General features: G+C 34.8%; 1 protein-coding gene across 2 annotated transcripts in view; it reads left to right on the top strand.

The window, feature by feature from the left end:
• The window catches only part of DACH2 (dachshund family transcription factor 2), a gene marked incomplete at its 5' end in the record, with an annotated part of 684,702 nt that overhangs the window by 394,645 nt on the left and 264,403 nt on the right, over nt 1–25,654 (top strand). For both annotated transcript variants that reach the window (XM_081223202.1, XM_081223203.1), the window contains one exon: nt 16,580–16,711. In XM_081223202.1, the coding sequence (XP_081079328.1) occupies nt 16,580–16,711 (132 nt within the window). The remainder of the gene's footprint in view (nt 1–16,579; nt 16,712–25,654) is intronic.

Raw genomic sequence — 25,654 nt, 5'->3', positions numbered from 1 at the left:
AGTAGTTTTATCTTTTTATAGTTTACATTAGATTTCTTATAACTAACTGCCTTGTGTTTCGTCTAACTCTCAATTATATTTCAGTTATTTGGAAATAAATACACCTTTTAAAATTGAATGTTTTGGCAGATTTGGGAAGAAAGAAGAGTATATACTTGCTCATTTATATAAGCTACATGGAATTTCACAGTTGAATTGGCTTACCTACCATGTTTTATACTTTACTTACAACATCTATTTGCTCATTTTTTAATGTACACAGAATCGTCTCTCATGATGACTTAGATTCAGCCCTAGCTTTTTAAATCTCATACTTTCTGTCATGTGTTTTCTCCCAAACAGTCCAGCTATTCATACCGATTTATAATTTTCTATGAAAATATACCTGATAGTCTAAAATGAATTTCCTTTAACTGGAAAATTATTTGTAAATGCTGGGAAAGAAACTTGATCATCAAGTATAACCAGGATCTCTAAAATATTTTTTTTAAAAAAGGAAGAGAAGTTGAAATAGTCAAATACCTGTTTGAATAGGTCTTTTAGGAACCCTACCACATAAAAGCATAAAATAATTCTATGTAAAAATTTCCTTTGAAAAAGCAATGTCTGTTGTAATTGAATACTATGGTTTAGACTCAGGCAATCGAGATATGTCATATTTTATTTTCTATACAGTAATCAAATATTCCTGAAAACCAGAAAATCATTCCCAGGCAAATGTTCTGTGTGAATTTCTTTTTACTGAAGTCAACAGGGACAAGCGAGGATATGGGAGAAATGGTTTTTAACCTAGTATCCTAAATACCTGTGAAATACATCAACCTATTTACCTCAAGAATATCTACCTATAAGGAATAAACTGTTTTGAAAATCATCCTATGCTCTCTGTGGCATTAACATAAACTCTTGAGACTTCTTCAAGCCATAGATCCTGACTGACATTGCTATTAAATAAAACATGGTCCTCAGGATTTGAGATGCTGCATAATACCCACCTATCATTTTTCCTCACAGGAACTGTGCGAGTGAATTACTGAATGAACAGAAAGACACAGTATCAGTTGTGCTTGGACTGATAATACAGTGTTTTGCCTTAGTCACTGTACCATTAAATGTATTACAATCACTCTGATGGTTTAATCACATTTAAAAATGGAAAATGTTTAGAGTTCTGCTAATGGAGGCATGCGTTAAATACAATACCAATTCATTATAAACAGAGAAATTGCAATGCAGTTGGAAGGTAGACGTGAGGAGAAATAGTGTTCTATTTGTTAAGGCTCTAGCAACTAAAATATAAAATATTCTAATTAAATGTCCGTCAAAAAGATAAAAATGTTTTTACTAGTCACAAATTTTTATCATAATTTTAACATTAAGAAATATTTTAAACTCAAATGAACTTATTTCAATCTTTGATATGTGTAGCTAGCTTTCTAATGACTAGTTTTTTTATTGAGAAAAATTGTAACAAAAGTAAAATACGTTTTTTTTTTAATTCACTGACTGCTTTACGTAGGTTGCAAATTTTAACTCTTATAATGGAAACATAACCATGATTGTTTGAAGGATGACTTTTCAAACTTATTCAATCAAATATCCATAGAATTAAAGTGGTTGAATTTTCCTTTATTTAGATCTTCAGTGATTGAAATGTTCCATTTCCCCTTCCCCCACCTCTACCCTTCGGCACTAAAGGTAAAATCATTCCAGTCAACTGTTAACTGTTCCTTTATGGTCATAACTTTTAAAATGGAAAATCTAGTTACCTTTAAAGTTGTACATAGACAAAGGACATGAAATTGAATGGCCTCTTCTCATCAATCAAGTAACTGCTGAGACTGTCACTTGTGCTTTGTTCCCTGTCGCTTTCAGGATTAGAGTTGGCTAATTGTTTTGAAATATGGAGAATAATTCTTCCTTCTCCATGGGCAACATGGATAGCACCCTTCCCTAGCTTCCTTACCATCATTCACATAAAAAAATGCATCAGAGAAGATAACCACTAAATGTTAATTGTATGCTTTCTGTCTTTTACATGCTTCCTCCTACTAGAGCTTTTTACCTTGAAGGATTGAAAAAACCCTCAATGATCCCCTGACATATTGGTCTGTTTTTCTTTTGAAACTAGAATGCCAAACATATTGTAAAATCTGAGTCTCAAAAGTATTTTAATCTGAGCCTTCTATCCTCAGGATGTTTATATTTTGATTTGTTCCAGAGAACAGTTAGAAAGTTCTTTTGCTATTTTCTCTACTGTGCTTTATGTTTGTGATCGAGACAGACTGTGAAAGTGCTAGGGTAGAGGACTGAGGAGTGGGACAGTGCAGGAGAGGAAGAAATGGCACTGAATAATCTTTTGACAAGCAAAGAAAGAAAATAAAAGAAAGGAGAGAAAGAGGGTATCCTAATCTACCCCATGTTTTTCAAAGACAAGTAGATTTGCAGAGACCTCGAATTCTGGTTAGCTGTCAGTTTTCAGTACAGAGAGTCCTTAATCTTTTTGATTGACATCCACCTTTTTAGAGGCTAGTGTGACATAGGAACTATGGGTCTTTCTTTTAATAAAGTTGAAAAGTTTAAGATCTGTTGAAAAGAGGCTGTTGTATATGATGTTTCCTTTGACTTTTGTTTTCCCTTCTAAAATCATTTGCTAATCTATTCAATATTAATTTGGAAACTCAAGCTTCTCTTTAGAGTCACTGATCTTTGTGGTGATCCTTGTCTTAAAAAAAATCCACTGGGTAAAGTCTTTTGATAGATGATGGGAAGCTGTCACTTAGAAATCTCTTATTCTTTTTTTTTAAGCATTACAAGATGTAGATACTTAAAGACAGCTTGCACCTGCTAAGAGAAGTGGCACATTAAGACAATTATTAGGATTACTCAAGAAATAAAACACAATATCCTAAACTTTCAGGCTGATAATCTGTAAGGTTTTGACAAAAGTTAATTTGGGGAGGCATGCATTATCTAGACAAGTGCTTGATAAATTAAATAGTATAACTCATCCCCACATCTCAAATAATGGCCTGTATTGTATATATAAGTCTATCAAATTATTGTAGTTTTAAGAATCATTGATTCATGGAACTAAGAAAAATAACTCTTTTTTTCTAGCATTTTAATAATTAAAGAGCAGCATGGAAATGATAGAACTTTGGAGTTAGATAAAGCTTGGTTCAAAGCTCTGCCTTATTACTTATTCACTATATGATCTGACAGAGCTAATTAGTTTCTTCTACTCTCACTTTCCTCATTTGTATTATCAGCATAATAGTCCTTGCATTTTCATAGGGTGGTTTTGAAGATTAAACAAGATAATGTATATAATGTTCCTACATGGTGCCTGGCATATAGTAGTGAGCTTAGCTTTTTGTTCTTCTTTTACATTGGCATTGTCCAATGATGAGCTACAAAGTAACAATAAAACTCTTCCAGCTCATGGAAAATGTACATTCAAGTGTACTTAAAATTAAGAAGGCTCTTTGCTATTTACAAATTTGTGGTGGCTTCAATGATGCTTTTCTTTGAAGAGCATTTCATAGGAAACTTTTGGGTTTTGAGTTCCCTTTTATGTTTTTTGAAAATATATCATGAATATCATTTGATAGTGGCACTTATAGATGAAGAAAATGTGTTTGCCACTATTATTTTAATACTAGCTAACAAAGTAGGAATCTCTTTTACTAAACTTTGCTAAATGCTAAAGTAATACAGAGCTATTAAATCCTCAAGAAGAAAGCCAATTCATTTCAGTCATGATATCACCTAAAACTGAAGTATTATATAAAAGCTAAACAATACCAAATGGATTTGGCTGAGATCAAAAGCCAAACCTATTTCTTTTCTTTCATCTTCAGTGTTCCATTTCCTGGGAGTATGACCTTAGTCAAACATCTATTAAAGTTACCTTTTGATCTCAACCCCCTTTTGGGGTAAAAGAAATGTCAATCTTTAAATTTTTCTTCTAGAGACAATCACTCTATTGTGTTTTAATGTTCCAGTAGTGTGTGAGTAAATAGGATTCTCTGATATATGTGATAGAAGACTGGTTAAATGGGACAATCATTTTTGTGTCAGAGACAAGAATCAAAAGGAAGCATTCTTCAGAAGCTATTAACTGGAAAAAAATTCCCCCAGGTTAGTAGAAACATGTTAACTGGTCAGTCTGCTGCCTTTTTAGGTCCTTTGATGAAAATGCCTTGTAATTTGATAACAGGTAGCTGCTCATTTGTAATGTAATTTTCTCCTCACCAGTCATAGCTACTACATGACTAATCAGAGGAGAATACTTTTTCTCCACAGATTTTGTTAGATAAAAACTTTGTTTTAAAAATATCTTAAAATCACTAGGAAGGATTATGTACTTCTCATTCTTTCTTTCATATATTAAGTGAACTATAAGGAAATTTCCACGACATATAAAAGACAAAAGAGACATGACAGCACATGGTGATTATTTGAATTAAACAGAAAAAAGTGGTGTTTGATGTCAGTGTATGTATGTGTGTGTGAGTACTGTTTACCCGTATGTATGACTACATTCTGAGTATTGACGATCGTTATAACACCTTTTCTAAACCTTTTTCTACATAATGGTAAATTCATTAGACATACATTTATTAAGTACTGCCTACAGCAAGGCAACATTCTATATCCTGCTATGAGTACAAAACTGAGTAAGACATAATGCCCTGCAGTAGCCTTCACAACCTTCTTCTTAGGTGGGAAAGTGATATAATCATAATAAGGCAGAAAGTAACAAATATGTTTATATAAATGTGTCTATATAAAGTACTGTGGGAATGTTCAAAGAAGAAGATTATTTCCAATTATAAGAATTAAAGCTTTTTGTAGTTGATGGCATTTAAGTTGTGCCTTAAAGATTGTTTAGGCTGCAGCTGTCAAGACAAGAATAAAAGCATTCCAGACAAAAGAGACAACCTACAGAGGTGTGAAGATGAGCTAGTACTGGTTTTGTATGAGCAACAGAGTGTTCAGTCTGGTTAGAGTGTGCAGTATATGATGGAAAAAAAGTGGAGCTTTACCTGTAGAGTTGGGTGGGAGCAGATTGTGGGAGGTTGTAAATACCAGATTAAGAGCTCTGGACTTTATTCTATAAGAAGTGGTGGACCACTAAAATTTTTTTATGTGGGTGAGTAATGTGAAAATAATGCTATTTAAGAAAACATTACTGAGAAGTAAGAGATTATGGGATGTACTGGAGGTGGGGGAGAATTAGAGCCTGGGAGATTACTTAGGAAGTTCTTTAAGTAATCTAGCTAAGAAGGAATGTAGACCTATAAAAAAGTGATTGTGAAATTCTTAGTTCATTTTACAGAATCAAGATACCCCTTTTAGATTCATAACATATGAGTTTGTAGTAATGTTGTTTAAAATTTGTTGTGTTTGAAATTACTGGTAACAGGAATACTAACTAAAAAGTAAAATGCACTTTGTCTATAAAATCTGATTATTGCATGCAGAACGTTTTGAAGTTCCTATGCTCTCAATTCAATTGCAACCAGTCAAAGGAAACCTTTTTTTTTTAATGTATCAGTCTTCCTGAGATACAAGGCAAAACAAAACAAAACAAAACAAACAAAAAAACAAAACAGCACACATAAGTAGACTAGGGCTCTGTTCCTTACAAACGTAGAGAGTAATAACTTGTTAAAAAGTTGTTTAATTTGACAGTGTTGAAGGGGCTTCATTACTAGGATCACCAACAGGAAGAATAGTGATATAGATCATGTTGAAATGATACCTTTAACTAGAGAAAGCCATTATTTATGACAATCTGTTTGCACAAATTACTACACTCTTAATGGAAACACGGTCTTCCAAAAATATCAGAGACCTAGGAGGATAAGAAAGAAAAAGGCACAAATACATTGAAATGAAAGGGAATAAATAGAACATAGTTTGGAGAGCTGGAATCTGGGATGATGATTCTGTTCTTATTTATTGGTTCCGGACATAGTATCTTATTCACCAGAACAAAAGCCATGGAAATTTACAAGCCGCAAAAGATGGAGTTCCTTGTCTCATCATCAACATGGTGTAGTGTTCCTAACATTTTTCTGGACTGATCTGTCTGCATCTATCTCCCAGCTGTGTGTGTTTGTTTATCTCTAGCTATAGCAGTTTTGAGGTCAGACATTATTAACAAAATGTTTGGAATTCTGTCTTAAAAATGGTTAGAAAAGAGACACATTTCTTTAGGGCTTCTATTTCATTTGATCCCTTTGAGTTAGTGCCCCCCTTTAGCAACCTCAAGCTATTGGTTGAAACAGAAAAAATGGTTTGTATCTCTCTCTGAATTTATTGTTAATAGGACTGTGATGGAATTCGGGAAACCAGAAAGTATGTGCCACCTTATAAGTCATTCATTAGCCCCCAGCTCTGTGAAGAATCATTTTTATTGTGTGTGCATGCTTGTGTGTGTGTGTGTCCCCTCTATTAATGATCTGGCCTAGTTTTTTAATTTCAAATTATTTTTCTGTCACCCAAGCACTAACTAACTCATGTCATAACTCGTGAATGATCAAATAAAGATGCTTCTGAGCAGGATGGATAGGAGTCAGAATTCTCCTTTGTAACTATTTGTTCTACTGGGCTATAATGAAATATTGCATGCTTGTAGTTCAACTATGTCACCTTAGTATCTTAACTGAGGATAATATTCTCCACTGAAATTTTAAGGGAAAATCATGCCCATTGTATGGAAATACCTCATAATTCCCTAAACCCTGCCCATCTTGGCAATGATACTGCTCTCAGAAGAAAGGCAGCTCAATTTAAAGTAAAACTTCATATGTTGTGGAAGAATGCTTAGCCATGTCAACACTCTGACAGCCAGGTTTTTCTGGTCTTAGAAATTTAGAGAGTGTAGTTTTAATATGGAAATAAGAATATCAAAATCTTTTATTATACTTGGTTATTAAAAATGTAATGGACTGGTATGTTTCAAAAATGACAAAGGTCTTGAGTTATCACACTGCATTTTATGAGGCAAAGTAACGTAAACTTTGAAAAATAATCTTGCAAGATACCTTGTGTCCTTTGAAGATTCAAAAATAAGAGCCAGGTTCTCACGGTACCTATTTACTGTGCCTTGTAACTCATATAGCAAATGTTCATGTTGTTGTTGGTTGTTTCAGGTAGCTCCAAGTAATTATACATTCTGATAGATAATAGAGGCATAGTTATCAATATATTTATATTTCAAAACATGTAGGAACATATACATACAATTGAATATTATTATCATAGTGGGCATAATTTAGACTTTCTTCTTTTGTCTATATTTCTCCAGAGTTTTAGAATTAATCTCTTTAAAGTTTTAGATTTAAAAGAATTAGCATTCACATTTATTAAAATATTATACAAATGGAAGCCTCTGAGATGTGACCATTCATTTATTCATACGTTTGCATCAATACACCTATGGTTAACTTCATGTGCTCCTTAAATTGCAAATAAGATTAACTCTGTTGCAAAATTTTTCACATAATTATGTTTAATATAGCACATTGCTTTTCCTTCTAAAACAGATTCTTGACATATACTTCAGTAAGCATAAGCATAAGCTGATGATAAAGAATGGCACCATCAGACAGTGAAAGAGTAAAACAAACACAGACCTATTGGCAGTTCCAGTGTTTGAGTGAACCATCTCTTTCCCCACTTCTTATGCTTGTTGTCATGTCTTGGCAGGAAGGTCAGGCAGAATGTGATTGTGGAGAGAATGCAAAATAGTCCTACTACTAGAAAACCATGCACAATTATTAGCGTTGGGCAAGTAAAGTAGACCTTTTTCTTCCTTCTGGCAGTGTCCCTCACAATACCCATTGGTTATTCTGCAGTCATTCACTGGGCACCACCAACTACCCACTACTATGTCAGGCACCAAGGAATGCAAAAAGTTAAGAATAATATAAAAAAAGAATAATATGTAGTTTCTTCAAGTAAGGAGCTTGCAGCCTAGATAGGGGAGACATGATTAACATATAAAATTAATATATGACAAGTCAATAAATTGTTATCTTGGAAGTAATTATTCCATGTAGACTCATTGGGAGTTAATGGTGGATTGAACCTCATATTTTTAAGGACACTATTTTTAGAGTAGTTTTAGGTTTATAATAAAGTTGAGAGGAAGGTATAGAGATTTCCCATAAACCCCCTACATCCACAAATGCGTAGTCTCCCCTATTATCAATATCACTCAGCAGAATGGTACATTTGTTACTAAGGATGAACCTACATTGACCCAACATTATAATCCGAAGTCTATAGTATACCTTAGAGTTCATTCTTGGTGTCATGCATTCTGTGGGTTTGGACAAATGTATAATGACATATATGCATCATTATGATGTTACACAGTATTTTCAGTGACTTAAAAATTCCGTGCTCTCCCTATTTGTCCCTGGCCCCTGCCTCCCACCCTGGCTCCATCTCTGACAACCACTGATATTTTTATTGTTTCAGTAATTTTGCCTTTTTCAGAATGTCACATAGTTGGAATCATACAGTATGTAGCCTTTAGGACTGGCTTCTTTCACTTAGTGATATGCATTTAAGGTTCCTCCATGTATTTTCATGACTTGCTAACTCATTTGTTTTTAGCGCTAAATAATATTCCATTGCCTGGATGTACCACATTTTATTTATCCATTTACCCATTGAAGGACATCATGGCTGCTTCCATGAACCTCATTTTTAAGAAAAAATATTGATTCTGAGAGAGTGTAAAGTGACTCAGATAGGCATATAACTAACTATAGGTAAGTCCAGATTTAATATCCAGACCTTCTGATTCCTCATACAGTATTTTTTACATCATAATTTGGGCCACACAAGCACTCTTCTTGCAATTTTCTCAGGTCTTTCCTGATGTTATATATTACACCTTGATTATCATAAATATGCAGATTATCTTAAAATGCAGGGTTTTCTGACCAATCAACGTTTCAAGATGTTTTGCTGGATTTTTTGGGTTTTATATAAGTAGTATATAAATATTTAGGATGCAAATGTCATAATGTTGAATACAAATAACAAAGAATCATTTTAGTAGCTCTATGGGCAACAGACCATGGCAGTGTTTGAGAACTACTATCTAGAAGAGTGGAGAATCCATTGCACAGTTGATTCTCTGGCACTTATGGCAGATACAAGGGAAAACCAACTACTTACAAGCCATGAGTGGCAGTGATCTTCAAGAAGCCAATTACCTTTCTGGAAGGTGGTTTGTTATCAGTGTTTAATATTCTCATAGTGGCAGTTTAATATCTTTTAATGAACACAAAATACATTTGAATTGTCATTAGCTGCTACACAGAAGTTAGCACTGCAGCTTAATTTTAGACCAAAATAAATTTGTAATTTGAGGCTAAGTTCCTATTTATTTTATTTCTAAAGGAAAATGGGTAGGAAGTTTTCCTCCTGAATTTGCCTTCTAAAAAATATATTTTATTTAATCTAATTCTGAAATGTATTGCTGGTTTTCCACACAGGCAAAACTGGCTTTCCAAAAAGCAGCAGGAATTCAAGTCTTATAGCTGCAGTGAGCAGAATAAATCATGTAGAGAAAATGAAATTCCACAAAAATCACTGATCACTTTTTTATATTAATATCCTTAGTGAGAAGTCTTAAACTATATCTTCCTAAACATCTTCTGATTTCCTGAAATGCATATTTCAAAAATACATTTAGTAAACTGAATTTCCTTTTCAATCTGGAATGTATCTGAAGGCAAATGACTTTTATTATAAATTTGAACTTGGCTAGGTTTGTTTCTCTTTCTCTCCTATTAATTCTGTAAATGCTAATCTTGCTCATTTCTATTAATTGGTGATACCTGCTGCAGAGCAATACCAAATCATCTAAATGTAGGCCTCACTTCAGTTGATTACTGTTATTATTGATTTGCTACTCAAAATTAAATTGAGCTAATAGATCACTATTTGTTTTTCAGCTTTCTTCTAAGAATGTGACTTTTTTTCTGTGGCTGTCTGTTTCTATAAATTAAAGTTATAGTTCAGATATTATATATTTTATTGTATAATATATATTTTATTGGCACCATAGAGTCAAGCACACTTCAAAATAGAAATTAATTTTGGTTAACATGCTTAAACTGAAACTTAAATACTTTCTTTGAGCAACTATGGGAGAAAAATAGCCACAAATTTGGTAGTATGCCAGAATTAATAATCTTTTTCTTCTTTTATATCCTTGTTATCAGTTTTGATTCATAAGAGATCACTGACTTGACCAAATATGTTTTCTTTTGCTCTGATAAAATACACATAGCATAAAATTTACAATTTTAACAATACTGTTCAGTGGTATTTAGTACAATACATTCACACTGTTGTGTAACTATCACCAAAAATGTGGAACATTCCACAAACTTGCATTTTATCCTTGTGCAGGGGCCATGGTAATTTTCTCTGTTTTGTTCTAATTTTAGCATATGAGCTACTGAAGCTAACACCTAAATATGTTTTATAAAGTGTCAAAAATCTCTTTGAGACTAAGTAGAAAAAGTAAAATAAGTTGACTAGTGAAACAGTATTCAAACTCATTTTGGTATATAAACTGTTAGCTTTTAAGTATTTATCTGGCTTATTGAATTTGATAGGTATCTGAGAGACCATATTTCATAGACTGGTAGGTAGGTTTCTTATCTGGTGGGATGGTCTATTTGAAGAAATCCTGCACTTGAGGATGGAAGGGCTCTGGAAGGAGGCTGCTGCAACAGTTCTTAGCTTCCTGCCTTCTTGACCTAACTAGTTATGGGGACAGCTACTCTTGTCCTAATGTCAGAAATTTGAGGTGTTTTGTCACCCTTAATCTATATCTAATGCATACCCTCTCCTAGACTTACGATGGGATTTGCTGGGTGTGCCATTGCTGGTTTGAAAATCAGACCAATGGGAAGTCAGGCCTGCAAGGCATTAGAAATTATCTTGACATGTCTACTCTATAATACTCTACAAAAATGCTCTAATAAGGTACCTAGGGACGTGTATAACCTACAAGAAGTTGTACGTACCATTAGAAGAATTTTCATAGCTCAAATTTTCATAAATAAGAAATGGTCTATTGAATGGTACCAACAACATAATTAATAATTGTCAGTGATTATGTTTAAAAACCTGGAACATTTCTAATTTAAAAGGATATCACCAAAGTCAAGTATAACTGATGATTACTCAACAAGATAGTAGTTAGCTTTGTGTAAACTGTGAAAATTCCTGATATATATCAATATATATTGAATAGGTATTCCATGAAAATGAGTTTCATTATTCAAAATGTTTAGAAAATGTAGTGTGCTCTCTGCCTCTTTTGGAAAATCACAATAAATATTAGCAGATGATAAGCTTTGAAACTACCTGCATTAAAGAAGCCTGGAGCCAATGTGCCTGAGTTTAAAGCCCAACTTCAAGGTTTATTAGCTATGTGACATTAGACATGTTTTTCAGTTTCTGTGATTGTTTCCTTATCTGAAAAATGGAAATAGTGATGGTACTTCCCTCTGAAGGGTTTTGTGAATATTAAATAAATAAATATGTAAAGAACTTACAACAGTGTGTGGCATATGATAAGTGCTATATGAAGTTTATTATTTTCAACCCAGTTTTCTCAGTTGGTCATGGAACTCCCTCACCTTCCCTTTTTTTATTTAAACAATTCTCTTTTGACATTTTATGAAACAAGCAGGCAAATGGAAAATAATTTGGAAGATGTTGGTATAGGTTCAATAGGGTGTTTCTTTCTTGCTTTTAATCTTTTAACATTAGATATAATTGGAACATTTGAAGAGATTATTAGACTTTCAAAGGCACTTAAAAATGCCTTTTATGCATTTTCAGAAGGGTCTACAGGAAAATAAACAGTTGCTTGGCAACCTGGAATTTTGTTCTAAACTGCTTTTCATTTTTGGAGGGATATTATTAATGCAACACTTCGTTAATTTAATTAAATGCTATTTTTAAAATATAAAACCATGTTGCAGTGAACTGACTTACCATTTCATTTAATTGTAAACCTCAAGATTTGATTACTCATAATTCCCCTTTAGTTAATTTACTTATTCACAGTTTTGACAGAAAAGCTTTCAAACTAATATGAAGAGATAGGCACAGTATAACCAATTAGGAAACTATAAAATTGCCTTAATTTTTGTTCAATCATTGCTGCAAATCCAAATTCACTTTTTTTCCCCTGTAAATTTTTCTACGAACCATGGATTTTTTTTCCCACTGCACTTCTAGGTTGAGGACTATAGATCACATAAAGTTATAAGTCTAATGCTTGTTTACTAGTGAGAAAGGAGTGCAAGAAAAAATTTGCTTTAGAGCATGCATGGATAACATCAACACAAGACCAGAAGTTTGACAAAACTATACAGTACAAAGTAAATCTAGTCAGAATTATTGCTTCATAAAGGACTGCAAAGACCACTTAGTCCAACCCCTTCATTTTTCATATTGAGTAACCTGAAGCCTTGAGAAGTTATATGACATGATTTCTCCCTTGTTCTGGTCAGTGACTTATAATGCCTCTCTTCAAACCCATTTAGAGAGTTTTAAAGAAATTAAAATCAAGATTAAGAAGGTTGGATTTAGTGGACAAAGCACTAAGGGTACATGTCAGGAGACATGAGTTCTCATCCTAGCTCTACTGTCTGTGTTGTATTAAGTCCCTCACTTTTCCTCTCTAGGATTCAGTTTTTCATTTGTAAAATGGAGGGGTTGGTTTAGATATTCATTAAAGTTCTTGTGACTCTTAAGAACTATTTTCACCACTCTAAGTCTGAATTTGGAGCTTGTATACTTACCAACTGTAATAATAATCAATCACACACACATGTGTGCACATGTGCATACACATGAAATTATGATATGTTGGACACTTTCATATTGTTATGTTGAATTTTAGATTAGGAAGTGAATGTAAATGATCATAAAGGCTGTACATTATGACTTGGTCAATAATTATAGTGACTAGACATGAGCCAATTATGAAAGTAGGTGAACAAAAATGAAAGGTGCTGAGGTTACAGAAGTAAATGTGCAAGTATCAGAAAATGCAAAAGGTGAATATTTTCCCAGTAACACTGAGCCTCTGCCTTGACAAATTATATTCAATCAGTTAAAATATGTAATTTGAACAAAATGTAAAAATTACCATTTTCAAACTCAGTCACTGAAAAAGACAACTTTTATGCTTCTAGATGTTTATATAGATATTTACCTATAATTATAGCATTTTCATTTTTAAAGGCATGTTTCATTCTCATTAAAGTATTTTCTACTTGTCTAATGTGAGCTGAAATTCTGGTTCCCAAGTAAAATTTAACTCAGCAGCTCCTAAATCAGCTTGTTCTTTGTATGTGTTATTCCAGGGCTGCATTTTGAGAACTTGGTGCCAGGAGGTAATTTGCTGTTTTAAATCCATCTTTGTTACACTGAGCCACATCCTGAGGTTAAGAATTTAAATGGACAGTTGAATAAAAGGATAAATTGCTAATAAAATATCAAATAAACCATAACATCTTTTCCATTGCTTTCCATGTGTTTGATTATGGTTTCCCCCAAAGACAGATATTCAGATGCTGTACTGAAGACTCAACAAATAGGATTTAAGATTTCATAAGTTTGAAGTCAATGTAATATGGACCATGAGGCAATATGAAACATGAATTAGAGGCTAGGCCTCTAAACTTCAAATCAAATGTAAGGAGATATAAAAATACAAGTAATAATATGAGACTGTATGTGATAAGGGAATCATATCCGTTTAGAGATTTTCATTAATTCATGTTTGAAGTACTTCAGTACTTAAACAAATACATCTAGATCCCATCAGGAAACTTGAGTTTTGGTCCATATTTTCCCCTAAATAACTTATCTATGACATGTCATTGTGAGACTATTTCCTCATCTTCAAAATGAAGAGATTGAACTAGATGGTTCCTAAATATCTTTGTAGTGCTATTATATTATGATTCTTTACCACCTTAATGTTACTTTCTGAATTTACTCACTGATTTTTTCTTCACTGATATCATACAGATAACATTTGCTTGAAAGAATGCATAGATATTGGAACTTAGCACATTTTTTATGAATTAAAAATATGAGGGGACTCTTGCTCATTAATTCTTAGTGTCATTGTGTGAGACACACATTTTACCTGGAATTTCTTGTCTATATTTTGTCAACTTTTATTTTTCACAGTGCAAGAATCCATACAGTGTTCACAAAAATCCACTATTTATACTTCCAATAATGGAACAACTAATAATTCAATAATTATTAGAGTCAAGATCCAGTTCTGAATTGCTAGTCAGGGGAGCTGATATAAATTTTGGAAACATTTTCATTTTTGGGGTGCTCAGCCCTAGCAGTCCTAAGCAGGATCCCTTTGTTTAAATCATTGCCATCATATTTTCTGCCCAGAGTTACCCTAGGATTTTGGACAGGCCAATTTGAGTGATTGTAATTCAGTAATGCCAAATATGGCAAGAAAACCTCTGGGACTATCTAGGAAATGTGCAAATGTATACCATCATTTCAGATATTAAAGCAATTTTCTTTCAGATACTTTCTTTGCCATGATTCATAGACAAGCTAGTGTGGTGAAAAGTTTGCTTCATTTTGTGTTTTCCATGTATTGTAAAAAGTGCAGAGTGGCAAAGCAGAACCGCAGTGATTCCACCAAACATAGACAGTAAGATGTTCTAGGCTGTACTTACTTCCCCTTACACCTTTGATAAGGATTCACTCTGCCCCTTAGAATCAGATTTTGCTAATAATAGTAGTTATATATTCTTTTCTTTTTTTTTAATTGGGGTATAGTTGCTTTAAAATGTTGTGCTAGCTTCTGCTGCACAGCAAAGTGAACTAGCCATATGTATACACATGTCCCCTTCTTTTTGGATTTCCTTCCCATTTAGGTCACCACAGAGCACTGAGTAGAGTTCCCCGTGCTATACAGCGGGCCCTCATTAGTTATCTATTTTATACCTAGTGGTGTATATATGTCAATCCCAATCTCGCAATTCACCCCACCCCCTCCTTACCCCCCTGGTCCACATGTTTGTTCTCTACATCTATGTCTCTATTTCTGCTTTGCAAGTAGGTTCTTTTGTACCATTTTCATCTATACCACTCATCTGTACCATTCCACATATGTGTTTATATACGATATTTGTTTTTCTCTTTCTGGCTTATTTCACTCTGTATGACAGTCTCTAGGTCCATCCACGTCTCTACAAATGACCCAATTTCGCTCCTTTTTATGGCTGAGTAATATTTCACTTTATATATGTAACACATCTTCTTTATCCATTCATCTGTTGGTGGACATTTAGGTTGCTTCCATGTTCTGGCTATTGTAAATGGTGCTGCAGTGAACATTGGGGTGCATGTGTCTTTTTGAATTATGGTTTTCTCAGGATATATCCCAGTAATGGGATTGCTGGGTCATATGGTAGTTCTAGTTTTAGTTTTTTAAGGAACCTCCACTCTTTTGCAACAACCAATACATGCCTTCTTTTCTTTGATTTGCATTTTCAGGGGAGAATGATTTCACTGAATTCTAAAATACTGTTTTAAATCTGCCTGATTTTTTTTTTCTTTTTGGCCTGTGGTACCAGTGCCCCAGTAGATGGTTAGGGATTTCAATACTATTTAAAAATAATTTAGTTGAATTCACTAGAGGTTTTGAAGGGCATTGGTGGAGTACAGATTGATCTATTTTAGTACCTATTTCCTGATATATTTCTATGGTTTTGCTGGATATAGACTTCCTATGAGGAAGAATTTCACACTTATGCACTCATATTTTATCTTTGGGTTTTTTATTCCTACCTCTTTGTACCATTATATAGAGTTTTAAAATTGCATTATATTAATACAGAAGAATGTAATTATACTACAAGGGCTGGCACACTTTCAGAGGTGGCCTGCCAGGTTTTCATTTATTTGTTTCCTCAGTATATAAGAAGGAGACCAGTAAAAGGGTAAAAAGACTACTTTGTGTTTCCTCCCCTTAATTCTTCTTTCTAAGGTAACTCTCGTAAGGAAGTTAGCCCATTCTTTAGCAGAAGTGCCAGCAAGGATATTCACTAGAAAGTTGCTCCTTCTAGCATTTCAGAGTGCTTCCTCCGACAATGTTTTAAATGGATTTTAGTGCATGGTGAGCTCTGTCTAAAACAACTGTCCAGAGCTCTTAATAGACAGCAGAACACATTAGCAAGAGTTTTGGAATTTCTCAGACAATTTTCACATTATGCTGTCTGTTTTCTCTGTGCTGTTTTCAATTGGGAGTCAGACCCATAATGCTTTTTCAGATTTTCAAACTGTCCATTGTAAGAAGAAGTTATTACAGGAGTTGAAAATTACTTTGTTAAAGGATATTATTCATAAATTAGACTTGGGTTTACTTTTGGCTTGTGCTGTGCAGCACAGGCCTGTTAAAGAAATGTATCCAGTCTTCAGTCACATTAAGAAATGGTCCCTGTTTTAAAAGGAATGGTTCTGCTTTTAGGTATAACAGCTGCAGCAATGGCTGAGGCAATGAAGCTGCAGAATATGAAACTTATGGCTATGAACACTCTTCAGGGAAATGGAAGCCAAAATGGGACCGAATCAGAGCCTGATGATCTTAATTCTAATACAGGTGAGTGTCTTCAGGAATCCAAAGCAAATGACTCTCATTGCTTTATTCTGGGAAGGGAGAGAGGAAGGCTGAGGGGAGAGGAGAGAATAATATGTATACTTTGATTATCAGCAGTTAGAACAAAAGGAGGCTTAACGTTACCTCTAACTTGTACATTGAAATTAGAAAATTATTATGGGTCAGAATCCCATTTCAGGAAACATTGATTTATCTCCATTGTTTTGTTGTGGTGGGGTTAAATTCTAATTTTTATAGTGCTAACTATTGCACCTTTTGATTGCGAAAACCTGCCTCCTTCAGTTTCACCTCAGGCTTCTTCATTTTTCTGTAAATAATTTGCCACTGAAATGCAGTTCTGAAAATCCACCTTTGCTTCAAACCAGAGTACCACCTCCTTAGATACGTGAGGGTGCTGGGAGACTTGAGGAATTATTGGCCGGGGCTAAAGATGTAGAACAAGAAGAAGCAAAGAAAAAAAGATGGAAAAAGGGGAGACGAGAAAGATGCCTGTGGAGTGGAATGTCCCCTCCTTTCTTAGTAACTGGATTTTTTTCCTTGACCCTGTGATAACTGTACCTTGACTTGATCATAAGATCACCCCTGAGATCTCTTTTGGAAGTAGGTGGGATTATAACTATCAACATACATGAATGGATAAATAAATAAATAAAATGTAATTTTAGTGGGGAATAATAAGGGGCAACCTAGGATGGTCTTAGGAGCCACAGGCTTCCAATCTGCGTTTGCAGTTAAATTCAATATAATGTGATAGGCAAATAGGTAGCAGCCTTTTCTCTCTTCTTTTTGGCTTCTAGAATTTCAAGCATGGTAAGTCTTTATTTTGGAGGGAAAAGGAGAGAGGAATTAAAGAGGGACATTATTGAGTCAAATCAGTATGATAAACTCATTTAAAGCTGAAGTGTTCATGGTGAATTATAGAGTGAGAATGGTCTTCAACCAGTGCTCACATTGGGGAATAAATGGAAACATGCTCAGTTTTACATCGTTTAAGTTTGAGGTGTACAAAGTGTTGATTTGATACACTTATACATTACAATATGATTATCACAACCGTTTAACTAACACCTCTGTCATGTCATAATTATCATTTCTTTTGTGTAATGAGACATTTTAAGATTGTATCTCTTAGCAACATTCAAATATTTAATGGAGTATCATTAATGCTAATCACAATGTTGTACATTACATACCCCAAATTTATTCCTCTTCTGTCTCCCATGTTAACTCATTTATTTCTTACCAAATTTTTGGAAAAAAGGGAAATTTTAATATTCCAATTTTTTTCAGATTGGGAAACAGAGGAACAGAGTGTTTTGGCTTTGCCCATAATCACAAAGCTAGTAAGGGGCAGAGCTAAGTATCAATCCCATATATGGTTAAGTCCAAAATGTTTAATATATGCACATTCTTCCTCCACTTCAGTGTTGTTTTGCAACAGGAATTTTTTAAAATTTATGTTCATTTTTGGCTGTGTTGTGTCTTCATTGCTATACATGGACTTTCTCTAGTTGTGGTGAGCGGGGGCTACTCTTCATTGTAGTGTGGAGGTTTCTCATTGAGGTGTCTTCTCTTGTTGTGTAGCACTGGCTCTAGGCATGCGGGCTTCAGTAGTTGTGGCACGCTGGCTCAGTAGGTGTGGCTCATGGGCTCTAGAGCGCAGGCTCAGTAGTTGTGGCACATGGCCTTAGTTGTTCCACGGCAGGTGGGATCTTCCTGGACCAGGTCTCGAACCCATGCCTCCTGCATTGGCATGAAGATTCTTAACCACTGGGCCACCAGGGAAACCCAGGAATTTTATTTTATTTAACCTCTGGAATAAAGTTTTTATGATGAGGATACAGTAATAAACTTATGATCAATTTCCTAGTCTTAACACCTCTCTTAACTGATACTGGCTTTAAAATTTTTTGGTGTCTTGGAAGTGACCAACATTTTACAGGAAGCCACTTGCAAATAAAAATAATGTTTTGTACCAATAAAATTAGTAGGATCTCAAGGAATAATTTCTGTCATGTTTTTCTCAGGTATACCAGTTTCTGAAAAAGACTTTCTATAAAACTTCTATGTTGTTCCTTTATAAAAAGACAACAAAAATATTTTGAGAACTATACTGGTTACCTAATTTCTGACTTAGTAAATAGTTAATTTTCCTGGTTAACTATAAGCTGACTTAACTCCAGGTATCCATCTTTGTGAAAAAAGAAAGTAGTAGGTTTCCATCTATGTATGTTATACGTGATGTTATAGAAATGGAATTAGAGTAGTCACTGTGCTTGACTTTAAATGTAAATGGATTAAACTCACCAATTAAAATGCACTGAAAGGATGAATGGATAAAAAAAATAAGATCCAGCAATATGATTAGGTCGAAAGTGAAGTGATGGAAAAAGGTATACCATGCAAATGGTAATGAAAATAAAGTAAAAGTGGCTATGGTTATATCAGAAAAAATGGACTTTAAGTCTTAAACTATTTTTAGAAACAAAGAAGGTCATTATATAATTATAAAAGGGTTCATTCAATAGGAAGCTATAACATTTATAAATATATGTGTACCCAGTAGCAGAACACTTAAATGTATAAAGAGAACATTGACAGATCTGAAGGCAGAAATTGACAGAAATACAATAACAGTAGGGAAATTCAATATCCCACTTACAATAATGGAAACAACATCCAGACAGAAAAGCAATAAAGAAAAATCTTACTTGAACAACACTATAAACCAAATGGACATAACAGAAACTTACAGAACTTTCTACCTAACAGCAGAAGAATACACATTCGTTTCAAGCACACAGAGAACATTTTTCTGGATAGATCCCATGTTAGGTCACAAACCAAGTCTTGACAAATTTACCAAGATTAAAATTATATCAACGGGCCTCCCTGGTGGCACAGTGGTTGAGAGTCCGCCTGCCGATGCAGGGGATACGGGTTCGTGCCCCGGTCTGGGAGGATCCCATATGCCGCGGAGCGGCTGGGCCCGTGAGCCATGGCCGCTGGGCCTGCGCATCCGGAGCCTGTGCTCCGCAACGGGAGAGGCCACAAGAGTGAGAGGCCCGCATACCGCAAAAAGAAAAAAAAAAAAAAAAAAAAAAATTATATCAAGTATCTTTTCCAACCACTGTGAAATAAAACTAGAAGTCAATGACAGCAAGAAAATGGGAAAAAATTATAAATATGTGGAAAATAAGCAATACTCTCTTGAGCAACCATTGAGGAAAATAAAGAGAGGGAATCAAAAGAACATTTAAAAAGTATCTGGAGACAAATAAAAATGAAAATAAAACATACCAAAACTATGGAATGCAGCAAAAGTAGTACTAAGAGGGAAGTTTATATTTAAAAAATACAAAGTATCAAATAAACAATCTAATTTTACACCTCAAGGAACTAGAAAAGGAACAAACCAATTCAAAAGTTAGCAGAAGGAAATAATAAATAAATTAAAATAAATAAATAAATAAATAATAAATCAAGTGGAGGATTAGAAAGCAATAGAAAAAAAATCAACACAACTAAAGTTGTTTTTTTTTGAAAAGATAAAATCAACAAAACCTTAATTAGACAAAGATAAAAGAGATAAGACAGATAAATAAAACCAGGAATAAAAGAGCAGGCATTTAAATGGTACCTCAGTAACATAAAGGATCACACAGGACTAATAAGCACAATTATACATGAACAGACTGGATAACCTAGAGGAAATTGATAAATTCCTAGAAATATACAACCTACCAAAACTCAATCAAGAGGAGCTAGAAACATGGATAAATCAATTCTTAGTAACGAAGTTGAATCAGTAATCAAAAACCTCCCAACCAAAAAAAACAAAAGCAAAAACAAAAAAGCCACCACTGCCACCAACAATAACCCAGCTCCAGATGGTTTCTCTGGTGAATTTTACCAATGTCTAAAAAATTAACTCCAATCTTTTTCAAACTCTTCCAAAAATTGAATGGGAGGGAGTACTCCCAAGCTCATTTTACAAGCTCAGCATTACACTGATAATAATTCCAGATAAAGATGCTACAAGAAAAAAATTAAAGGCGAATATTACTGATGAGTACAGAGGCATAAATTCTCAATAAAATACTAGCAAACCAATTTTAACAGCACATTAAAAGGATCATACACCATGACCAAGAGGGATTAATCCCTGGGATGCAATGTTGCTTTAACATATGCAAATAATCAGTGTGATACAAAAAAAAATAAATGAAAGAATAAAGCCACATGATTATCTTAATGGGCAAAGAAAAAACACTTGACAAAGTTCAACATCCACTTATGATTAAAACTCAACGAAAAGGTGTAAAAGAAAATTAACTCACAGCTTATAGACCATATATGAAAAGCCCACAGCTAACATCATAATCAATGGAGAAAAACATAAAACTTTCCCTCTATGTTCTGGTACAAAATAAGGATGCCCATTTTCAACACCTGCTCAACATATTACTGGAAGTCCTAGCCAGAGCAATTAGGTAAGTAAAAAGAGTAAAAAAAGCACCCAAATCTGAAAGGAAGAAGTAAAGTTATTTCTATTTGCAGATGATATGATCATATATGTAGAAAACTCAACAATGACAATAAAATAATTAGAACTAAAAAATGAATTCAGTAAAGATGCAGTATACAAAATCAATATACAATATGTTAAGATGGCAGAGTAGGAGGACACTGAGCTCACTTGCCCTCACGAGCACATCAAGAATACAACTACACGTGGAACAGCACTTTCTGAATATGAGCTGGAGATTGGCAGAATGGCTTTTCTGCAACCAAGGCTGTAAAGAGAGATCCATGCAGAATCTAGCAGGAAGGGAGGAGAAGTGATCTGGTTGGTTCCCACATCCCTAGCTGGCGACCCAGAAAAGGAAGAGGATATCATGTGCTCTGGGATCCTCTCTGGGGAGTGAAGGGTATGAGCCACATATTAGGCACCCCAGCCATGGGGTCTGACAAGGAAGATGAGCTCCCTTAGCTTGTTTGAAAACCAGTGAGGCTTACTGGAGATCTATAAGAAACCAAGACTGCTCTTGAAGAGCCCATGCACAAGCTTGCTTATTCCTGGTCACAGTGTGATGACAACAGATTGAAAAGTTCCTGGGGCTCTGGCTGGCCTGCCAGGACAACCCCAGTATGCCCAAGCCTGCACCAGGCTCTTACTCCAGTCTCTCTTGCCATTGCCAATGAGAGAGTGCACACTTGGAAGGAATGAAGCTGGCTTGGACCCTGGCCCTGTCTCTGACAAGGGTGGAAGCAGCCGTTGCTAGCAAGTGTGTCCTTGCCCCTTTTGTGGGGAGCAAAATTGGTTCCAAGGTGGAGACCGTCATTCCCAGTGGACTGAAACCAGCTCAGTAGTGTGGCACCAAAACCTCTGTTTCCAACCCAGTCTCTAACTAAGGTGCACATGGTGAGGAAAAAGTTAAGCCAGCACAGAAGTGCAGCACCAAGCCCTCAGGCCCCAGTCATGACCCCAATCTAGAAAGAGACTAACATCAAAACCTGGAGACAAAAAAAATTCTACCTCGGAGCTCATGCTACAAACCCCTTGGTCCCTGCCCCAGCCCCAGCCCTTAAAGTGGTAGTGGCCACTGAGCCTAGGAGAAACCCTGACTCACACCTGGTTCTGGCTCTAGCCTCTCCAAATCCAGTCTTACCAATGAAGGTGGTGGCTGGACATCCAAGGGGAAGACACAGCCTGTGCTCACTTCAGATCCAGCTCTCTAACCAAAGCCACAGGGCACACACAGACTGCATAGGGGTGTTCCCACACAAGGACATGCCTTCGAGATCAGGATAGGTACTGTTTCACATAATTTCATAGAGACACAGAAAGTTAAACAAAATAAGACATAGGAATATGTTTCAAATGAAAGATAAAGAAAAAAAACTGAAAAACTCTAATGAAACAGAGATAATTTACCTGATAAATAGTTCAAAGCAATAGTAATAAGAATACTAACTGAACTTGAGAAAAGAATAGATGAACACAGTGAGAATTTTAACAAAGAACTAGAAAATAAAATAAAAAAATATAACCAATCAGAGCTGAAGAATACAATAACTGAAATAAAAAATACAATAGAAGGAAGTAATAACAGATTAGATGATACAGAAGAAGACATAAGTGATCTGGGAGATAGAATAACAGAAATCACCCAATCAGAAGGGCAAAAGGAAAAACAAATTTTAAAATATAAGGATCATTTAAGGGACCTTTGGGGCAACATCAAGAGTACTAATATTCACATTATAGGGGTTCCAGTAGGAAAAGAGAGAGTGAAAGGGGTTGGAAATATATTTCATTAAATTATTGCTGAAAATTTCCCACATATGAAGAAGGAAACAGATATCCAGCTATAGGAAGCACAGAGTTCTCAAACAAGATGACCCCAAAGAGACCACAGCAAGACATATCATAATTAAAATGGCAGAAGTTATATAAAGAGAGAGTATTAAAGGCAGCAAGAGAAAAACAGAGTCACATACAAGGGAACTCCTATAAGTCTATCAACTGATTTTTGAGCAGAAACTTTGCAGGCCAAAAGGGAGTGACATGATATAGTTAAAGAGCTGAAAAGGAAACATTTTCAACCTAGGACACTCTATCCAGGAAGGTTATCATTCAGAATTGAAGGAAACCTAAAGAACTTCTCCAAAAACCAAAACCTAAAAGAGCTAATCAATACTAAACCAACCTTATAAGAAGTATTAAAGGGTCTTCTTTAGGAGAAAATGTAAGGGCTACAGAATTAAATAAGAAAATATAGGAAAGGAAAAATCCCACAGGTTAAGGCAAATATATAGTGAAGGCTGTGAATCAACAACTTAAATAAGCTAGTGCAAAGGTTAAAAGACAAAAATTGTAAAATTGATTAACAGTTAAGCGATAGGCATGAATATGTAAAATATGACATCAAAAACACAAAAGTGGATGGGGGAGCAAAAAATATAGCTCTTCTAGAATGTGTTTGAACAGAAATATCAGATTAAACAAGTAAATATAGTTAGAGGTCAATGTATATGACCTCCATGGTAACCACAAATCAAAAGCCTACAATAGATACACAAAAACTACAGAGAAAGGAACACAAGCATCACACTAAAGGAAATCACCAAACAACAAAGGAAGAGACTAAAAGAAGAAGAAAAGAACAGAGAAGAACTACAAAAATGACCAGAAAACAAGCAAAATAAATGGCAATAACTACATGCCTATCAGTAGTCACTTTATATGTCAATGGACTAATTGCTCCAAACAAAAGACACAGGGTGGCTGATTGGATAAAAAAAACCAAGATCCATCTATATGCTGCCTAAAACAGACTCATTTCAGAGGTAAAGACATGCACAAACTGAAAGTGAGGGGGTGGGAAAAGATATTCCATGCAAATGGAAATGAAAATAAAGCTGGGGTAGCAATATGAATATCAGACAAAGTAGACTTTAAAACATAGTCTATAGCAAAAGACAAAGAATTGCATTAGTAATGATACATGTATCAATACAAGAAGAGGATATAACATTCATAAACATATATGTACCTAATATAGGAGCACCTAAATATACAAAGGAAATATTAACAGAAATAAAGGGAGAAATTGACAGTAATACAATAATAGTCAGGGACTTTAACACCCCACTGGTATCAATGGACAAATCATCCTGACAGAAAATCAGTAAGTCAACAGTGACCTTAAATGAAACATTTGACCAGTTGGACTTAATAGATTTCTTTGGGACATTCCATCCAAAACCAGTGGTATACATATTCTTTTAAAGAGCACATGAAACATTCTCCAGAGTAGATCAAATGCTAGGTCACAAAACAAGTCTCAACAAATGTAAGAGCATAGAAATTATATCAAGCATCTTTTCTGACAACAACAGTATGAAATATAAATCAATTAAAGGGAGAAAAATGGGAAAAACACAAACAAGTGGAGTCTAAACAATATGCTACTAAAAAACCAATGTGCCAATGAAGAAATCAAAGAGGAAATCAGAATATACCTTGAGACAAATGAAAATGAAAGCATAGCTTTTTGAAATCTATGGGGTGTACAAAAGCAGTTGTAAGAGGGAAGTTTATAGCAATATAGGCCTACTTAAGGAAACAAAAAGCTCAAAAAAGAGCAAGCTAACCTATCCCCTAAAGGCATTAGAAAAAGAAAAACAAAGCCCAAATTCAACAGAAGAAAGGAAATAATAAAGATCACAGAGGAAATAAATAAAATAGAGACCAAGAAAACAACAGAAAAGGGGAAGTTTTTTGAAATGATAAAATTGATAAGTGTTTAGACTCATTAAGAAAAAAAATTGAGAGAACACTAATAAATAAAATAGGACATGAAGGAGGAGAAATAGCACAGAGATACAGACAATCAGAAGATGATACTATGAGAAATTACATGCCAACAAACTGGACAATTTAGAAGAAACAATAAATTCCTAGAAACATACAAACTTCCAAGCTTAAATGAGGAAGAAATTGAAATTCTAAACACACAATTACTTGTACTGAAATTGAATCCATAATCAAAAAACTTCCAACAAACAAAAGTCCAAGACTGGACAGATTCACAGGGGAATTCTACAGATCATATAAAGAAGGGTTAATACCTATCCTCAAACTATTCCAGAAAATGAAGAGAAGGGAACACTCCTAAATTCATTCTATAAGACTACCAGTACCCTGATAACAAATCAGAAATAGACACTATAAAAAAAGAAAGAGGGCTTCCCTGGTGGCGCAGTGGTTGAGAGTCTGCCTGCCGTTGCGGGGGACACGGGTTCGTGCCCCGGTCCGGGAAGATCCCACATGCCGCGGAGCGGCTGGGCCCGTGAGCCATGGCCGCTGAGCCTGCGCGTCCGGAGCTTGTGCTCTGCAACAGGAGAGGCCACAACAGT

Source organism: Mesoplodon bidens (assembly GCF_964165515.1).
Source record: "Mesoplodon bidens genome assembly, chromosome: X".
Taxonomy (NCBI): domain Eukaryota; kingdom Metazoa; phylum Chordata; class Mammalia; order Artiodactyla; family Ziphiidae; genus Mesoplodon; species Mesoplodon bidens.
The sequence above is the reverse complement of the archived record's forward strand: the minus strand, read 5'-3'. Positions and strand labels throughout refer to the sequence as shown.